General features: G+C 45.0%; 1 protein-coding gene and 1 long non-coding RNA gene across 9 annotated transcripts in view; both read right to left on the bottom strand.

The window, feature by feature from the left end:
* Positions 1–7,752, bottom strand: part of LOC310758809 — a 260,702-nt gene extending 252,950 nt beyond the window's left edge. The window contains exon 1 of the long non-coding RNA XR_014545938.1: positions 7,546–7,752. This is a non-coding gene — a long non-coding RNA (uncharacterized lncRNA). The remainder of the gene's footprint in view (positions 1–7,545) is intronic.
* A 4,487-nt stretch (positions 7,753–12,239) lies between these two features.
* Positions 12,240–18,072, bottom strand: part of ANAPC1 (anaphase promoting complex subunit 1) — a 62,966-nt gene continuing 57,133 nt past the window's right edge. For all 8 annotated transcript variants that reach the window (XM_083604737.1, XM_083604738.1, XM_083604739.1 and 5 more), the window contains exons 43-48: positions 17,125–17,263; positions 16,248–16,334; positions 15,149–15,244; positions 14,613–14,811; positions 13,624–13,758; positions 12,240–12,679 (exon numbers count right to left, since the gene is read on the bottom strand). In XM_083604737.1, the coding sequence (XP_083460863.1) occupies positions 12,564–12,679; positions 13,624–13,758; positions 14,613–14,811; positions 15,149–15,244; positions 16,248–16,334; positions 17,125–17,263 (772 nt within the window). In that variant the 3' untranslated portion in view covers positions 12,240–12,563. The remainder of the gene's footprint in view (positions 12,680–13,623; positions 13,759–14,612; positions 14,812–15,148; positions 15,245–16,247; positions 16,335–17,124; positions 17,264–18,072) is intronic.

Below are 18,072 nucleotides of genomic sequence, written 5' to 3'. Positions count from 1 at the left end.
GAGGCTCTTTCTCACCCTTTATCTTTCGTCGCCTTTGCTTTCAACAGCAGGTGGCGCTGCTGCCAAAGAGAATGGGAAAAAAGCATGATTCCGCCACAGAAAAGACGAAACATGAAAGTGTAAAAATATCTGATGCTGTGCCCATTTTAATAGCATTCTAAAAACAGACTTCCAGATGTGACGCTAACCTTTTTTTAAGAAAAGAAAAAAAGAAAATCTGGCATATTCATTGGAAGCTGCCTCATCTGTCAATCTAGCCCATTTTCTGAGTGATTGACAGAGGCTTTTCAGGCAGAGATCACCTGAACGCTCATCCTTTTAACTAGAAATACCAGAGATTGAGGCTCAGAGCATGTACTCTACCACTGAGCTGTGGTTCCCCTCCCCCAACAAAACCCCAAAACACGTAGCACCTCTGCCCAGTGCTTTGACTGGCAGCGACTCTCCAAGTTCCTTGTATTATTATTTTTAGGACTTTTTAGAACTGTTAAGAACTTCTTAGAACTTTTATATAAGTTCATCATTACTTGGGCCTTCTCACTCCACCAGGTCTGATAAGATGGTATCACGACTCCTTTGAGACACAATGGAGTGCACCTCCGGGGGTGAAGCCAAACCGCAGTATTAGCAGCAGCAAAGTGCCCTCCCCAGGGCACACGCCTGGGCAGTGTGAGCGTGTATGGAGGTCCTGGACTGCCCAGACAACAAGACCTCCCTCTCGGCCTCGTTGATGTCATCTAAAGATGTCATCTAAAGAGAGCCAGTGTGGTGTAGTGGTTAAGAGCGGTAGACTCGTAATCTGGTGAACCAGGTTCGCATCTCCGCTCCTCCACATGCAGCTGCTGGGTGACCTTGGGCTAGTCACACTTCTCTGAAGTCTCTCAGCCCCACTCACCTCACAGAGTGTTTGTTGTGGGGGAGGAAGGGAAAGGAGAATGTTAGCCGCTTTGAGACTCCTTCGGGTAGTGATAAAGCGGGATATCAAATCCAAACTCCTCCTCTTCTTCTTCTAAAGGAAAGCAGAGCAATATGTTTGGCACCAGCTTGGCTGAAGGGGTCGCCAGAATGAGGCGTACAAGGTGCCATCCAACCATCTTAGGGAGCCCATCATTGTAATAAGAAGATGGCCCACCAGAGGGCGCTTCGCCCATCAACGCTGAAGCCTGCCCTCATCTTCAGTCTGCAAGCCCTATTGTCACGAAGAACTTTGGATCAGAAAGCAGTATTCTAGCAAGAAAGATTGTAGTTATATTATTGTTTCACCAAAAACATAAACAGATAAAAGTGGGGACGGGGAGAAGAGTCAAGCAGAGGCTAGGTACTTCTCTCCTTTTCCTTTCAAGAGCTTCCTCCTTCAGGCTAACCAGTTTAAAAGGCAACACTCTGTAAGCTTGTGCATATTTTCATGTGAAAGCGAAGGGTAGCATTTCATCCAGATGACAAAGGTCAAGGTGTTTCACAAGTTAAACCTATGCACTCGGAAACAATGCCACCAAAAACGTGTTTAGACTTTGAAGGGGGTGCTGAGGACTCCTTTTTGACAAGCAAACTCCTCTGTTTTTCCTGGTAGAAGATATGAGACAGGAAACTAAAATAGGCCTCTTGCTAATCAAAGTCAAATGTTCCCACATTTTGAAGCGAAACAAAGCAAAACCAAAAACCAAACACTGTTCAGAGATGTGGAATGAATCACAGGTTAAAAGAAACAAAAAATGCAGTGTGTTCATTGACTTACGTAAAGCCTCAGTTATATAACTTCATCAATTTCAGGCAATTATCTGTGTTGATAAATGCCCATGATATTGTGCTATCATGGTGGGACTGGACTTCACAGCTGCCTTGTGGAAACTAATGCTTAGTTAACAAGTCCTAACATAATGTATCGTGTTATAAGAATTTTAAGGTCTTATATATGTAAAATAAATGTTCATAGATGAACCAAGCAAGTACATACATAAATGTATAGATCACATGTCTGAGCCAAAACCACTTGCTAGTGATGAATAGCAAGGTTTTTAAACTTCTTTTTAACCCACAGCCCAGTTTACAAATGAGTAAGGAAAGTTATGAAAGAGCATAGGATTAACCCAGTGCTGTGGTTTTACTATTACAACAGTTGCTATTTGACTGACAAAATGATGGCACTTAAAACTGTGATGTAGCACAATGATTATGCAATCCCCAGAGTTGTTTTTTTCTTCTTCTTAATTTTTGTATTTTCAAGGGGTGGAGGACTCTAAAGACAATTATTTTTTACAAGCTAGTGGTATGGTTTTGTAGGGGGCAAGGATCCTCTAAATTCCTGGGTGCCAGTTTCCCCCCTAATTCTGAAATTAGTAAATGTGTGTTTGATCAATGGATTTAGCAAGGCCTAAAAAAAAAATAGGTCAAGCCAGCTTGGCTTAGAGACGTGCCATCAAAGAACCTATTTTCCTCCCCAAATGAGTCAATCACTAGAAAAGAATGTGAATAGTGTCGGTATGGGCAAACCTTTTCACCCCAAGAGCTGCATTCCCACATAGGGAGCCTTCTGGGTGCCCCATGGCAGAGGCCAAGTAGGCAGAACAACAGATGCAACTCTCACCTTTGCACAGGAGACCAGGAACGAAAGAACAGGGAAATCTGCCTTACGCCAAGTCAGACCCATTGGTCCATCAAGTTTAGCAGTGCCTACACTGACAAACAGCTGCTCTCCTGGGCTTCAGACAGGGAGTGTTTTGCAGCTTTACCTAGTGTTGTAAAGAAAAATACTGCTCCCTTTCCCTTATGGGGTATCTAAGAGCCCGTATAGAGTCCTTAAGTAGGCTATCAGTAGGAGAAAATAACGGAGGCCAACCAGAGAATATTGAGAAGCAAAGCAGCTAGTAAGCCTGATCTTTATTAAGCTGTTGCAACAGGGTCCCCCGCTCACCCCACGCAGGGAGGGAGGAGACTAGGGACCAAGGACAGGGGTAGGCAAACTTAGGCCCGGGGGCCGGATGCGGCCCAGTCGCCTTCTGAATCCAGCTCACGGACAGTCCAGGAATCAGCGTGTTTTTATATGAGTAGAATGTGTCCTTTTATTTAAAATGCATCTCTGGGTTATTTGTGGGGCATGGGAATTTGTTCATTTCCCCCCAAAAAATATAGTCCGGCCCCCCACATGGTCTGAGGGACGGTGGACCAGCCCACAGCTGAAAAAGGTGGCTGAACCCTGTGCAAGCTCTTATATAGCCATTTGAAAGTTGTCTCCCCTGTAGCTCAAGACCACCCCCCCAAAACATACATCACAGAAAGAGGTGGTCCCCAGCAGAAATATGAGTGTTTTGCTTCTCTACTGTCTGCCAGGATACCTGATAATGCCTTATCTGATTGCCTTTTCTGGGTAATCTGACCATCCCTTTGACATGTTAGTTCCAGAATCTCTTACACATATTGATAGTTTGCTCATCTTAACAGATACTTGCCAGACTGTATTCACAGGGAGGTGTAAGCCCCTACAAGTCCAAAGACAACTGGAAAGTTTTTCCCATTTCCGTCCTCCTTGCAGAGAAATATTTGAGGTCAATTTGGGAGAGTCAAAATAGCTTCAGGATTGTTCTCCTGTACTATTTCAGACACGTGGTTTATATTGGGAGCAGCCCAATCTGACTCCAGGAGGGAAGCAGAATCAGCCAATCAGATGGGACCCATTGTGTAAATAACGTATATAAAGCCAGAGGTTTTGGGGAAAATTTATTCACTGTTTTACGAGCCGCAATAAAGAGCATGAAATCACTACGTGACTCCGAGTATATTTCAGGCGGTAAAGGAAGAATAATATCAACAAAGGAGGTTGTGACCACATGAAGCTGTCAAATTGGTCTAGTCTAACACAGTCCTGATTTTTTTGATTAGCAGCGCTGTAAGTAAACACCTGCTACCCAAGCTGTGGATCTTTGCCCTTCAGGGTCAATCCAAAAATATTTGCTTATTTTTGTCATCTGGGCAGCCCAGGACCTCCATACACACTGCCCAGGATTGCACCCCAGGGCAGTTGAAGTCACCCCGGGGGGGGCACTCAGATAGATGGATGCCAACAAAATTACACTTATTTAACAAAATGCAACAATGGGAAACAGCCTAGCTTTATGGCAAAACAAATGCTTTGCATGTAATAATAACAACTCTGGTCCATGGGGTCACGAAGAGTCGGACACGACTAAACGACTAAACAACAACAACAACAACAATAATAATAATAATTATTATTTATATCCCTCCCATCTGGCTGAGTTTCCCCAGCTACTCTGGGCGGCTTCCAATAGAGTGTTAAAAACAATACAGTATTAAATATTAAAAACTTCCCTAAACAGGTTTAGAAGGTTTAGGGTTCAAACCCAGCATCTCCATCCAGATAGGGCTGGGGGCAGTACTTAACAGAACCGCTAAGCAGTTTACAGAAATAAATAAAACAAACATTTAAATTGTCAGTCAAAGAACAGGTTAAAAAAACCAGGTACTTAAAAAAAAATTCAAAATGTAATTAGAATCAACAATAAGCTAAAAACAGACTAAAACAGAATTAGACATTTCATACTGACATGTTTAAAGGCCAAAGAGAAGATTCAAATGTTTATTGCCCTATACATTCCAGCAATGCTTGCTACGCCTTCTCCCTTCCATTTCTAGGGAAGATGAAGACCTGAAGAGAGCTCTGTAACCATCTATGCTATGGGAAGCCCCTAGATTTTGCAACATCTGCCACAGGAAAGCCAAGTTCTTGCAAAATAAAAAAAAAATACAGGTGCATTGCATTTAATGCTCTGTTGCTGTCAGTTTGTTCTGCAATGCTCATTTTGCGTAAGAACCGGGGCCTGGCTTTGATGCAGACCATTCAGCTCTGGCAAAACTTGACTGACAGCAACACGAGAAAGGCCAGACATGAGAGCCAGCGCTCTAGCTTGCTGGAGTTTGACTTGGATCAGGTTTGAGTTCCTGCTTGCCACAAAGCCAACAGATGGCAGTCAAATTCCTTCAGACTAGGCTACCACATAGGGCTTTCATGAGGATAAAATGTGCGCGAATGGCAGCCTGAAGTGATCTTGTTGGAGGAAGGCTTGGATACCTCGACCTCGGTCCAGTATACCTGAAGGAGCGTCTCCACCTCCATTGTTCTGTCCGGACACTGAGGTCCAGCGCCAAGGGCCTTCTGGCGGTTCCCTCACGGCAAGAAGCCAAGCTACAGGGAACGAGGCAGAGGGCCTTCTCGGTAGTGGCACCCACCCTGTGGAACGCCCTCCCATCAGATGTCAAAGAGAAAAATAACTACCAAACTTTCTGAAGGCAGCCCTGTTTAGGGAAGCTTTTAATGTTTAATAGGTTATTGTATTTTAGTGTTTTGTTGGAAGCCGCCCAGATGGGCGGGGTATAAATAATAAATTAATTATTAATTATTATTATTATTATTATACAAATATGAAAAACCAGCAACGAACTAGGTCAATTACTCTCACTAAATACAGAAACTGGTTGGAAACCCAAGACACAATCCTCTGGGCCTCACTTGTCCATCTCTTATTTTTATTGATCACAGAACACCTGGAAAATGGCAACTGCTATATTTAAACTTCCCATGTTGGCACCTGAACCTTCCAAATATTCTACCATCACATTCTGCCTACCCCAGTTGACAGTCTACTTAACATGTCTGCTCAGAAGTCACTCCCATTCAGTTTCATGGGGATTATTCCCAAATAAGTGGCTTTAAGATTACAGTGTGTATTTCGGGGAGAAAGAATATAACTGAATCCAGCCATTCAGCTTTCAAAGCCAAGTACCAACATTCTGTTGCCAAGACCAAAAATCAGAATAGCAGAGAGTGAGTCTATGCAGATAGGTGCAGGTTTAGTTCTCAAAGAAGGGGCTCCGTGCAGCTAGGTTTTATCCCCTCCCATCTCCTGTGATCAATGACAAACCTAGACAGCATCTTAAAAAGCAGAGACATCACCTTGCCAACAAAGGTCCGTATAGTTAAAGCCATGGTTTTCCCAGTAGTAATGTATGGAAGTGAGAGCTGGACCATAAAGAAGGCTGATCGCCGAAGAATTGATGCTTTCGAATTATGGTGCCGGAGGAGACTCTTGAGAGTCCCATGGACTGCAAGAAGATCTAACCTATCCATTCTTAAGGAAATCAGCCCTGAGTGCTCACTGGAAGGACAGATCCTGAAGCTGAGGCTCCTGTACTTTGGCCACCTCATGAGAAGAAAAGACTCCCTGGAAAAGACCCTGATGTTGGGAAAGATGGAGGGCACAAGGAGAAGGGGATGACAGAGGACGAGGTGGTTGGACAGTGTTCTCGAAGCTACCAGCATGAGTTTGACCAAACTGCGGGAGGCAGTGGAAGACAGGAGTGCTTGGCATGCTCTGATCCAGGGGGTCACGAAGAGTCAGACACGACTAAACGACTAAACAAAACAAACAAAAATCTCCTGTGATGCCCCAACATGGATTCTGCTACTTTCCTTCATATAAGTCGATGGCTTCCATTCATTCCTGGGGGAGGGGATAAAACACTGGCTGTTCCAATAACCTGCCCTCCACACACTCCCCTGGGGTCCCCAAAGTGCTTTGCGCCCCCGTAGAATAGACTTAAGTACAGTATATCCTCACCTTCCATGATGCGTTTGTTCAGGGATGTTTGTTGTCACTGCTTGAAAACGACAGATAACCTTCTATCCTTGCTAAAAAGCCTGCTTTCTCTCTAGCACAGAGGCTGCCCTTTCAGCTATGTCTATCCTGCCTTTAGTGCAAGTCCTCAAAAAGCAATTTGCAATTAAAAAAAAAAATAAACAACAGAACTTAACAAAAACATCAGATACGGTTCCAGCAAAAGTTGCAATTACTGGTGGAGTAAAAGTGAGCCACAGGTGAGGCAAGTCTCACACACACTGATTCTCTGCAGCTGCCTCGCGTTCTTAAAATCAGACAGCGCTAACAGGAATCGGGTTCCAGTTTTCTTCCTGAACGAACTCTGCCTCATTCAAGAACCTGTTGTCTATACTCCTTACCTGAGACCTGTTGCCATACCACACCCGCAAGCCCGCTTCCAAAGCACTAAAACAACATTTCTGATCAGAAGTTATTACTAGCCCTCCTGAATTATTTCCACTTTACTAAACAAGACCACATCACTGAGCTGAATGAATGAGAAGTTTCCAAATTACGTCTGCAGACCAGGATAGGGCTGAATCAGAGTCTAATAATACCCGTTTCCAAAAACTCTGGCCCAAGGCTGAAGCATCTGGAGAAAGAAACGACCCAGAGAGCAGGTGCGTAATTTGCGGGGAGAGAAGGGCTTTCCGATCAGGCATAGGCGTTTCCTGGCACGCTTGAGACCCGGGTGTTTCCTGCCTCCCCCCAAATTAGAGCAGGGGGCAGTTACAGAGCAGATCGGTGGAAGCTTTTAACACACAACCCCCGTGATATTTGCAAACGAGGCTATAGGAGCTCCACGTCCAAAGCTGCAGCCAGTTGTTGCGCAAAGTGCAGTTTTGTAAGAAAGACGGGTGAAGTTGCGTCTTACCAGCATAGCTTCCTGCCGAGGGGGTTCCTTAGGTCTGTTTGGCCAGCCTGCTGAAGTTAGCTGTCGGGGTCCGCCCAGGAGCCAAGCGCAGTTTCAAAACGATTTTTAAAATAACAGAGAAGCGGCGCTTTTGCAAGAACTGACATACCATTATCTCCTTCAGCTCTTTCCACGTGCGCAGGAGCGAAGAGCGCACAGCTTCGCATTTGTAACGGGCGCCAGAAATGAAAGTCGCCTTGCTCGGCTCACATCATTGGCGCGGCGGGTCACGTTACCGGCTGGTTTCAAATTTTGTGTGACAGCTTGGAAAAAAGAAAAAAAAAACACCCCGAAAAAGGAAACAGGAAGCTTCTCTCTCGGATCTAATTATGACACGCTTGACGTGCAAAGCTTTTCACTCATCGGGCTCCTCCTTCCTCCAGCCCAGAAGCCCTGCATGCCAAATCACTCGGCGACTTTTCGGGTCCCGGGGGGGGGGGGCTCGTGTACAGCAAGCAACCCTCCCCCCCCCCAAAAAAAAACAACCACCACCAACGAAGATCTTTTGCTCCTGCCCAACGCGGTGGTTCGAATCCCTGCTCGGCCCCTGCTCCTGCCAACCCAGCAGTTCAAAAGCACGTCAAAGTGCAAGTACAGTGGTACCTCGGGTTAAGTACTTAATTCGTTCCGAAGGTCCGTTCTTAACCTGAAACTGTTCTTAACCTGAAGCACCACTTTAACTAATGGGGCCTCCCGCTGCCGCCACGCCGCCGGAGCCCGATTTCTGTTCTCATCCTGAAGCAAAGTTCTTAACCTGAAGCACTATTTCTGGGTTAGCGGAGTGTGTAACCTGACGCGTATGTAACCTGAAGCGTATGTAACCCGAGGTACCACTGTAGATAAATAGGTACCACTCCGGTGGGAAGGTAAACGGCATTTCCATGTGCTGCTCTGGTTCGCCAGAAGCGGCTTAGTCATGCTGGCCACATGACCCAGAAGCTGTATGCCGGCTCCCTCGGCCAATAAAGCGAGATGAGCGCCGCAACCCCAGAGTCGACCTAATTGTCAGGGGTCCCTTTACCTTTTTAACTAAAGGTTGAAAATGAAGCATGCTTTGCACGTGTGTGTTAGGTTCCTCTGCCATCGGAGGCAACCTTGAATCTCAGTTTGCTGGGAATAGTCAAACTGGGGAGCTCAAGCTGGGCGCCGTGAAAACGAGATTCTTAGCTAAATGGGTCTGCAACCCGATCCAGCAGGGCTCTTCTGAACCTCAGGTACTTGCTGCTTTAAGAAAACACCAGGATCGGGGTGGGCTGGGTGTTTTTTTTTTTTTTTTGAGGAGTTCATCAGCTCTCCAAGTGCAACTTGAGTGCCAACGATTGACTGATGGTCAAAGATCTGGAAACCAAGCCTTAGGAGGATCGGTTTGGGGGAGCTGGGAATGTTTAGCCTGGTAAAGAGGAGGAGACTGAGAGGAAATAAGACAGCCATCTTATATCGCAAGGGCTGTCACTTGGAAGATGGAGCAAGCTGGTTTTCTCCTGCTCCGGAAGGTAGGACCCGAACCAATGGCTTCACCTTACAAGAAAGGAGATTCCGACTTAACATCGGGAAGAACTTTCTGACAGTAAGAGCTGTTCAACTGTGGAACAGACTCCCTCGGAAGGTGGTGGACCCTCCTCCTTTGGAGGTTTTTAAGCCATCTGTCACGGATACTGAAATATACTCAGAGTCGAGTGTGGACTTCATGCTCTTTATTCAGCTCATAGTAGTGAGGAATGAAAGTTCCCCCAAAATATCTGCTTTATATACATTATTTACACAATGGGCCGCATGTGATTGGCTAATTCTGGGATTCTCCTGTAGGCCAATCAGGTTGCGGATTCACTTCCACCTGGAGCTGGATTGGGTGGCTCCTGCGGATCAATCATACTGCTGCATTGTTCTAGGACCAATCAAGCTGCTGCATTCTGAATCCTATTGTTCTAGGACCAATCAGACTGCTGCATTCTGGACCCTATTGTTCTAGGGCCAATCAGACTGCTGCCTTTTAGATCCTATTCAACTCAGTACATAACAGATACTTTAGCTGAGATTCCCACATTGCAGGGGGTTGAACTAGATGATCTTTGGGGAACCCTTCCAACTCTATGCTTCTACTGCTATTCTCTCAACAAATGAAATAAACTTCGGCAGTTTAGTTATAAATAGGATTTATATAAAAGAGGAATGTGGCCTTTCCCCCCTTGACACTCTTCCTCCCCTTGCTTTCTAAACGTTGCCAGTTTTAACGCATGGATTCGCAGCTGTGTATCAGCTGTGCGTGCAATAATTAATTTAGGTGAATTGTAAAATTGGCTAAGCAAGGAGTTGAGGTCGCACACTTGCATGAGTGTGCTATGCATTTGTATACTGTCTTGCTTGCTTAGTGATCAAGAATAAAATACCATTTGGCTGTACATATATTAATTTTTAAGTTTAAAGCAACAGCTATAGTTTGGATTTTCATTGTTTCTGTTCTCTTTGCTAGCTTTCTTGGTTCCTTATCGCCAACCATTTCGCTTGCATGCTGCAAGCATAGATACATTCCTAGACTAATATCCCATCAGGAACTGGAGTGTGTAACGTAGTGTCACAGTCCAGTTCACGGGCGATTGAAGTCCCGGCTGGGGACGTTGGGCCTGGGGGCAAGATGGCGGGGTGGGAGGAGGAATGGGAGTCCGGAAGCCAGCAGTCAGAAAGCCAAGAGTCCGAGGGTCAGAGAGCCGGAAGTCAAGAAGCCGAGGGTCAGGAAGCAAGGAGTCATGAAGTCAAGGGTCCGAGGATCAAGAAGCAGAGAGTCACGAAGTCAGGGGTCCGAGGATCAAGAAGCAAGGAGTCAAGCGCAGCAAGGCAGGGAACGTGTTGCTGTGGCAAAGAGCTGAAGGGAAAATGTTGCCCTTATATCCCTTCCCAGCTTTTGCCACCAGGTGCTGTGAGTTACCAATCGGCCTCACCTGTGTGGCCGCACCTTGCCTCTTCAGAACAAACTTAGGAAGGCCCCAGTCCTCCAGTCCTATTGGTCACAGGGCCTGGCTCCTGCACGCACACCTGACACATAGCTTAGGCATAGAATGAATATGCACTGCATGCAGTGTGTTCCAGGTTCGGTTTCTGACACCTGTTAAAAAAGGGGGAGAGAATTGGTGGCCTTCAGCTGCGGCTTGACCAGTGGTTCTCAAAGGGTGTGGCATGAGAGGATGGAAAGTGTGGCAGGAAGATTAAAGGGCCATCGAAGAAACATTTAAACACTAGTATATAAGAAAAGTCTTTGCAGAATATGGATAGACACCTTTTCAAAATGAGAGCAAGAGCATCAGGTGATACTGAGGACAAATGTTTTCCAATGCATTTCTTGTCAATTAAAAACTTGGTGTGTTGCAAGCAAATTTTTTTATTCTGAAGGCGTGGCCCCGAGAAAAACAGTTCTGAGAACCACTGGGCTAGACCATAACTCAGATTATGTATGACACTGGCCATGCTGGTTGGGACTGAGGCCCACAAACATCTAGAAGACTACAGGTTCCACAACTGTTGTGAGCATCAAGTCCCTTCAGAGGAAGAGTCACAGTGGAACAGACTTCAGTGGACTCTCCTTCACTGGAGGTTTCTAAAGAGGTTGGATGTCCACCTATCAGGGATTCTTCCCTCTGCAGCCACAGCAGGTGCTGTGATTCCCCAGCAATTTGACTTTACCCCTGGAGGTGCACTCCATTGTCTCTTGAGACAGCCGGATGCCAACAAAAATAGGTTTGGTTGATAGGGTTGCAATTAGCCCAGGTTTTAAAGGATATTCAATACTGGTGCTGTTAAGTTTTCCATATGTCCTTTGCCGGATTCAGCTACGTTGCTCCATGCATGGAACAACGTGTGCTTCCTCCTGCAGCCCCTAAATATGTTCTGGAGGGCTGGGGGCACACAGCAGAAGAAAGTCCTGTTGCACGAGCAGACCACACACCTTAGCACTATGTTGAATTCCACCCACTGTTTTATACAGTGGTACCTCAGGTTACAGATGCTTCAGGTTACAGACGCCACTAACCCAGAAATAGTACCTTGGCTTAAGAACTTTGCTTCAGGTTGAGAACAGAAATCGCGTGGCGTCAGCGGGAGGCCCCATTAGCTAAAGTGATGTTTCAGGTTAAGAACAGTTTCAGGTTAAGAACGGACCTCCAGAACAAATTAAGTTCTTAACCCGAGGTACCACTGTACTTTTAAAAACCACCTTGGGTGGGCTATACTAAAAAGGTGGCTAATTTTATAAATAACTAAGCAGATCACAACATAAGGAAAACTGTTTTCCGGGTGGGATGGAAGAAGTCGAAGCGGCACAGGGCTAGAATTTTCATTGGCACCCCCGTGTTTCTTGTAACATATAGTTCCTCTCTGAAAGTGCATGGAACCTGAATTCATCATGATGGATAGCCAGCACTCTCACCTTCACTACCATTCTACACTGAAGGAGTATGCATGGCAGTAGTAGTATACTATAGGTTTTGCTTGTTTTGAGCGATCAGACTTTGGAAATATATGTGCAAAGGTGACTTCAAAGAAGGCACTGAGCTGAGCTCTGTGTGTTTCTCCCACCTGGAGATTCAAATCGCAACATTTAGAAGAAACGGGCAACGTAGTGCTGCTAGTTCAAGGATGCTGTGTCGAAAAGAGCTGTTCACAAATTGATTCCAGGTGGTTTATTTTCCCAGTTCATCATCAATCTTTCTCTCTCTCTCTCTCTCTCTCTCTCTCTCTTTTGGCAAACAAGCTTTATTTACAAAAAGTAAACATATTAATTAGCACGGGCATGTAAACCGTCCAACAATATATAAAGCTCTCTCTTTTTTTTTATCACTCTCAAAACATAAAAAGGGAATGGAAAACGCCGAGGAAGAAATTTGTAAACTTAGAAAGCAAAGCCTGACTTCATCAATGCATCTTTCGTCCGATGTCAAATGCTAAACGGATACTGGCGTTTTGGTCGCGTCAAATTCAAGTTATTGCTTTCACAAAAACATTGCCTGTGGATTCCCCAGCAACAGAGGGGCGAGTCTTAGAAGGGCACGGACTGGCATTCCCAGGGGCTTGAATTTCAACAGCAATTCAGAGAAGGTTGTGCAACCTAGAAGGATAAAGGAGGTGGGGGGGGGGGAAATGATTACACCTTCAAGTAGAACAAATATACCAAAACAATGCATTTTAGATACAGAATGGCAACTCTCCTTTAGCACAGAACAGTTCATACCTGTTGTGTGATAGATAGATAACTTATTACGGTCAAAGACCAGCTCACATAACATAACACAATAAAAACAGTGTTCATAAAGATAAAATATACAACTGGAGAAGACTGCAGCAAAAGCTCATGAGTTAAAATTGAGATATATACATAGACCCGTACAACTGAGATTTGGGCTACCATAAAAAATTGACCCTGAGGTGCCCCGAAGGGCAATTTCAGCATTTCCCTAGTAAGCTGTTTTATTCTAGAGGATGTACCTGTTGTGTGTATAAAATATGTCGCTGCATTTTACATTTTATTATGTTTTTATATTCTGCTGGAAGCCGCCCAGAGTGGCTGGGGAAACCTAGCCAGATGGATGGAGTATAATTATTATTATTATTATTATTATTATTATTATTATTATTATTTGCACCGCCATAAACTCATTTTGTTATATTATTATCATCGTTATTTATTCAGCTCCTGCCTTCTTGTTCCTTACAACTGGTAAAGTACTACTAAAGAGAGCAACCGCGTGTTGGCCAAATGAACATATTGCAATTTATTGAGAGGCTGAAGCTCAGGAGCAGAGCACAAGGCTTGCACGGAAAAGGACCCATATTCAGTTTCCAACATCTCTGGGTGGCTCTGATTCCTGCATTGCAGGGGGTTGGACTAGATGACCCTTGGGTTCCCTCCCAACGCTACAATTATAAGATTAGGCTTAGGTTGAGATGGACCAACTTCTGCATTTTTGTACAGTGTTGGTAATCCATGGTTTTCTCAGTGTTCTTTCCCCGCCCCCCAATAAATCGTGATTAAGAGCTGGGTTTTAATCTTACCTTCCAAGCCTCCAGCTAACAGCTGTGCCGGTGTTGGAACAGAATGATATATGAGGAAGCAGGCCAATATGCTTAGCTGAGATTCGTCAGTTGGCTGTCCACTTAAATAGGAGTGCAAGCAGACGTCGCCTCCAGCTGCAACACACAAGAGGGGTGAAGCTCAGATTTAGCAGATGGAAGCGCAGCAAAATGTTGCAGTGTGGAATGTTCCTGGTTCAAGGTTCTGACAAGCAAGGGCATCTATGGATGCAACCAGGCTCAAGGATATCATGCACTCACTACCTGCTGATTTGCCCCTTATATACAATGCCCAGAGAGAGAAAAATATTATCTATTCTTAAGTGGTTCTCAGGCCTATTCCACCCAGGAAATAACTGAAATTAGCTGATAAAGACAAAATGCTTTTGTTTTTGTTTTAAATTTCCTAATGTTGAAGCTGGTTTTTTTTTAAAAAAAACTATTAGCAGCAATATTAAAAAAAGCAGTGTTAAGAAAATTGGTTTGCATTTTTGTTTTGTTTTTGAGATTGTCTATTGGTTTTACAGTGGTACCTCGGGTTACATATGCTTCAGGTTACATACGCTTCAGGTTACAGACTCCGCTAACCCAGAAATAGTACCTCGGGTTAAGAACTTTGCTTCAAGGGGAATAGAGGGAGAGGAAGTTCCACTGAACACGTGGAAGTTGTTTGGCTCGCACAATGACTTAACTGGATTCAGCCCATACAGAGCCAGATGTTTTTATTTTTGGAACAGCTTCAAATCATGGTAAGAACCAAATCGTTTTAAGACTTTCTGGATTACGCACGCACGCACACAAAAAACCCTTACTAGAGATTACAAATGAACATTGGGTCGTTTGGAGGTAGAAATTCATGGTCTTAGGAATTCATGGTCTTGGCTTAGCTATGTTGCCATTAAGAGGAGAGTCATATCTGCCAGCTGCACAGAACTTGCTTCATTTAGCAGTAAATCCTCTGCTATTTTTACCTTGCAGCCACTGATCCAAGGTATTATCGATGGAACACTTAATCACAGGTAAAAACTCAGAGTTCATAAAAAGGCCCCGGTGTGGATTTTTCCTCATTCTCTCCTGGTGACTTCTGGAATTGAAAAACTCTAGAACCAACTTTATCTGCCACAAGTCAAATGTCTCTGACATTTCTCTTTTTTCCAGTCTTCTCACAGCCTAGCGGAAAAGGAAAAGGAGCTAGAATTAACTCAGTACTGTTGGAGCTGCAGATAACTAGTTTATAAAATGAGTTGTTTAGAGACTTACATAATCAGAAAGAAAGCTTAGGGGGAGCTTGCAAGATCAGTGTCAAAAGGTGCCATGAATCTGCTACAACTACTCGTTCATGCAGTCACGTTTCCATAGGTTAAAAATCAAGATATACTGCGATTACAAATGCAATAGGCTTTTCGTCTTTGCTTTCTTAACGGGCAAAAACCAGCAGGAAAAAAAAGCAACCACAAGCAAGGTCACACTTTGCTGAAATGAAAAGGATTGCGCAGCATGCTTTTACCTGGTCAATGGCGATGTAAGCCGGCAGCATTTCGGGATTTTCCTGAGTAACACACTCGTACAGGATAGAAGAGAAAAGGTCAAACACTTCCTGTTTCTAAAAAAATGAAAAAGAGGTACATGTTGCAGTGGGTGGGGAGCCAGATGTTACTGGAATATAACTCCTATTGCCACTGACCATTGGTCTTGCTGGCTAAGTCTGATGGAATCCAATAACAACAACAACAAAGGTTGTGCCCGACTCTGGGGTTGCGGCGCTCATCTCGCTTTATTGGCCGAGGGAGCCGGCGTACAGCTTCCGGGTCTTGTGGCCAGCATGACTAAGCTGCTTCTGGTGAACCAGAGCAGCGCATGGAAACGCCGTTTACCTTCCCGCCGGAGCGGTACCTATTTATCTACTTGCACTTTGACGTGCTTTCGAACTGCTAGGTTGGCAGGAGCAGGGACCGAGCAACGGGAGCTCACCCCGTCGCGGGGATTCGAACCGCCAACTTTCTGATCGGCAAGTCCTAGGCTCTGTGGTTTAACCCACAGCACCACCCACATCCCTCTAATAATAATAATAGTAATAATTTATTATTTATACCCAGCCCATCTGGCTGGGTTTCCCCAGCCACTCTGGACAGCTTCCAACAAAGATTTAAAACACATTAAAACATCAGTCATTAAAAACTTCCCTAAACAGGGCTGCCTTCAGATGTCTTCTGAACATCAGATAGTTGTTTATCTCTTTGACATCTGGTGGGAGGGCGTTCCACAGGGTGGGTGCCACTACCGAGAAGGCCCTCTGCCTGGTTCCCTGGCATCTGGTTCCCTGGCAAGCTGCCCACACTGGCCTACTCTGCTGGTACTTTAATTAAACTTTGGAGAGGCTGATTTTGTCAACTAGAATGTGAATCATCCCACCCTTACGTTCTTTTATTTTTAAATTCCTCCTGTGCAAAACCAGGATACTCTAGTCTTCCCAAAGCCTTACAATAACTCCCAGCCATTGTGCATTTACAGGCATGCTGTCTCTGAGAGTGGAGTTTTACGTTGGCTCTGCCGAAGCCTGCCTTTTCATATTTTTTTTAAGCTAGGTTTTGCACCTGACAACTTACTTGCCCCGTGTTTGCAGCCGGTTTGCAGAAATAGTCAGCGAATGAAAGCAGCGCAGGATCAGACGTAAAAGCAGAAATAGCTTCTGGCTGAAAAGGAAGGTGACATTTAAAATTAAGGATTGCTTCCTTCTTTGCGGTTCATGGGGAAAGTGCAATTCATACAGCCCTTCCTCACTGCAGGCTGCCACCTCCCAGACAAATGGTCCAGCCTTCTTGGAAAAAAATGTAATGGAAATAACACTACCCCTCAGCAAAAAGCTCTGACCTGAAAAATAGATTCATGCAGCTGAAAATCTTGCTACCTTACCAGCACAGCTGAGCCAACAAAGTGGTATCATCTCAGCCCTTTGGGGGAGAATGAGACAGGCGGCTGAAACTTCCCCCAACGCAGGTCAGTTTCTCATTTTGCACTGACGTGAGGTGCCACAGAGGCCAACGCGGAGACGTTTGGAGTCTTCCTGGTGAAATTTGCACCAGAATGACAGCTGCCTTTCACAGCTTGCGTTAATTTTCCAAAGATGGCTTTTCCTTATAACCACTGGCCTCACAACCCAACAGAAAATTCAGGTTTATTTGGTTTTTGCTTGTTATATACTGCAGGGGTCAGCAAAGTTTTTCAGCAGGGGGCCGGTCCACTGTCCCTCAGACCTTGTGGGGGGCCGGACTATATTTGGGGGGGGGGATGAACGAATTCCCAAGCCCCACAAATAACCCAGAGATGCATTTTAAATAAAAGGACACATTCTACTCATGTAAAAACACGCTGATTCCCAGAATGTCCGTGGGCCGGATTGAGAAGGCGATAGTTTGTCTACCCATGTTATATAGTTTATATTCATTGCAGCTTTTTTCACTCAACAGTGGCCATAAGGACTACCTTGAACGCCCGGGCATCCGCATTCCGGTGAGTGACAGTCTGCGCCAAAAGGCTTCGCCAACCCATTGGGTCCTCTTTGTATGAAAGCTGCCCAGCCCTCAGTTTTACATACAGGACCCCATCTTTTGAAAGAATTGATCTGCAAGAAGAAAGGGAGGTTTGGGGGGTTTTTTTCTTTCAGATTAAGAAGTTATCCATGCTAATTCACATATCTTGAGGACAGATTATCATTGCACCATGCAACACCTGAAAGCATTACAAATTCCACACTCAGTTCCCTACCACAAACGCCGAGGTGAAGCACTGTTGTTTTTATTCTGCAGAGTTTTATCCCCTGATATACATTTATATCCAACATGGAACTCATTACGTTCCCAGGTGGGCTCCCATCCAGGTACTGGCCAGACGCACACCTGCTTAGCTTCAGCAAGGTGGCTGCATCATGAACCCATAAGCCAGGGGTCAGCAACCTTTTTCAGCCGTGGGCCGGTCCACCGTCCCTTAGACCATGTGGAGGGCTGGACTATATGGGGGGGGGGGGGAGATGAACGAATTCCTATGCCCCACAAATAACCCAGAGATGCATTTTAAATAAAAGCACACATTCTACTCATGTAAAAACACGCGGGTTCCCGGACTGTCCGCGGGCAGGGCTGAGAAGGTGATTGGGCCGCATCCAGCCCCCAGGCCTTAAGTTGCCTACCCCTGCCATAAGCTATGCATTAAGAGTTGTTGGATAAGGATATCTGCATGCCTACTGCCATGCAGAGGATGAAAGAGAAAGCCAAGAAAAAATGGCGGGGATCAAATGTCACAAAATGGGAAGGAGCTATGGAGGTTAATCAGTGACCCAAAAAATAATTCAAAAGGGGAAACCCAGATTTCCTTGAAGGTTCTTTTTTTTGAGCAGATTTCTTGCTCTTTTTTTTTTTTTTTTTTTTGAAGTAG

Source organism: Podarcis filfolensis (assembly GCF_964270895.1).
Source record: "Podarcis filfolensis genome assembly, chromosome: 3".
Classification (NCBI taxonomy): domain Eukaryota; kingdom Metazoa; phylum Chordata; class Lepidosauria; order Squamata; family Lacertidae; genus Podarcis; species Podarcis filfolensis.
This window is presented reverse-complemented; position numbering and strand designations above follow the sequence as displayed.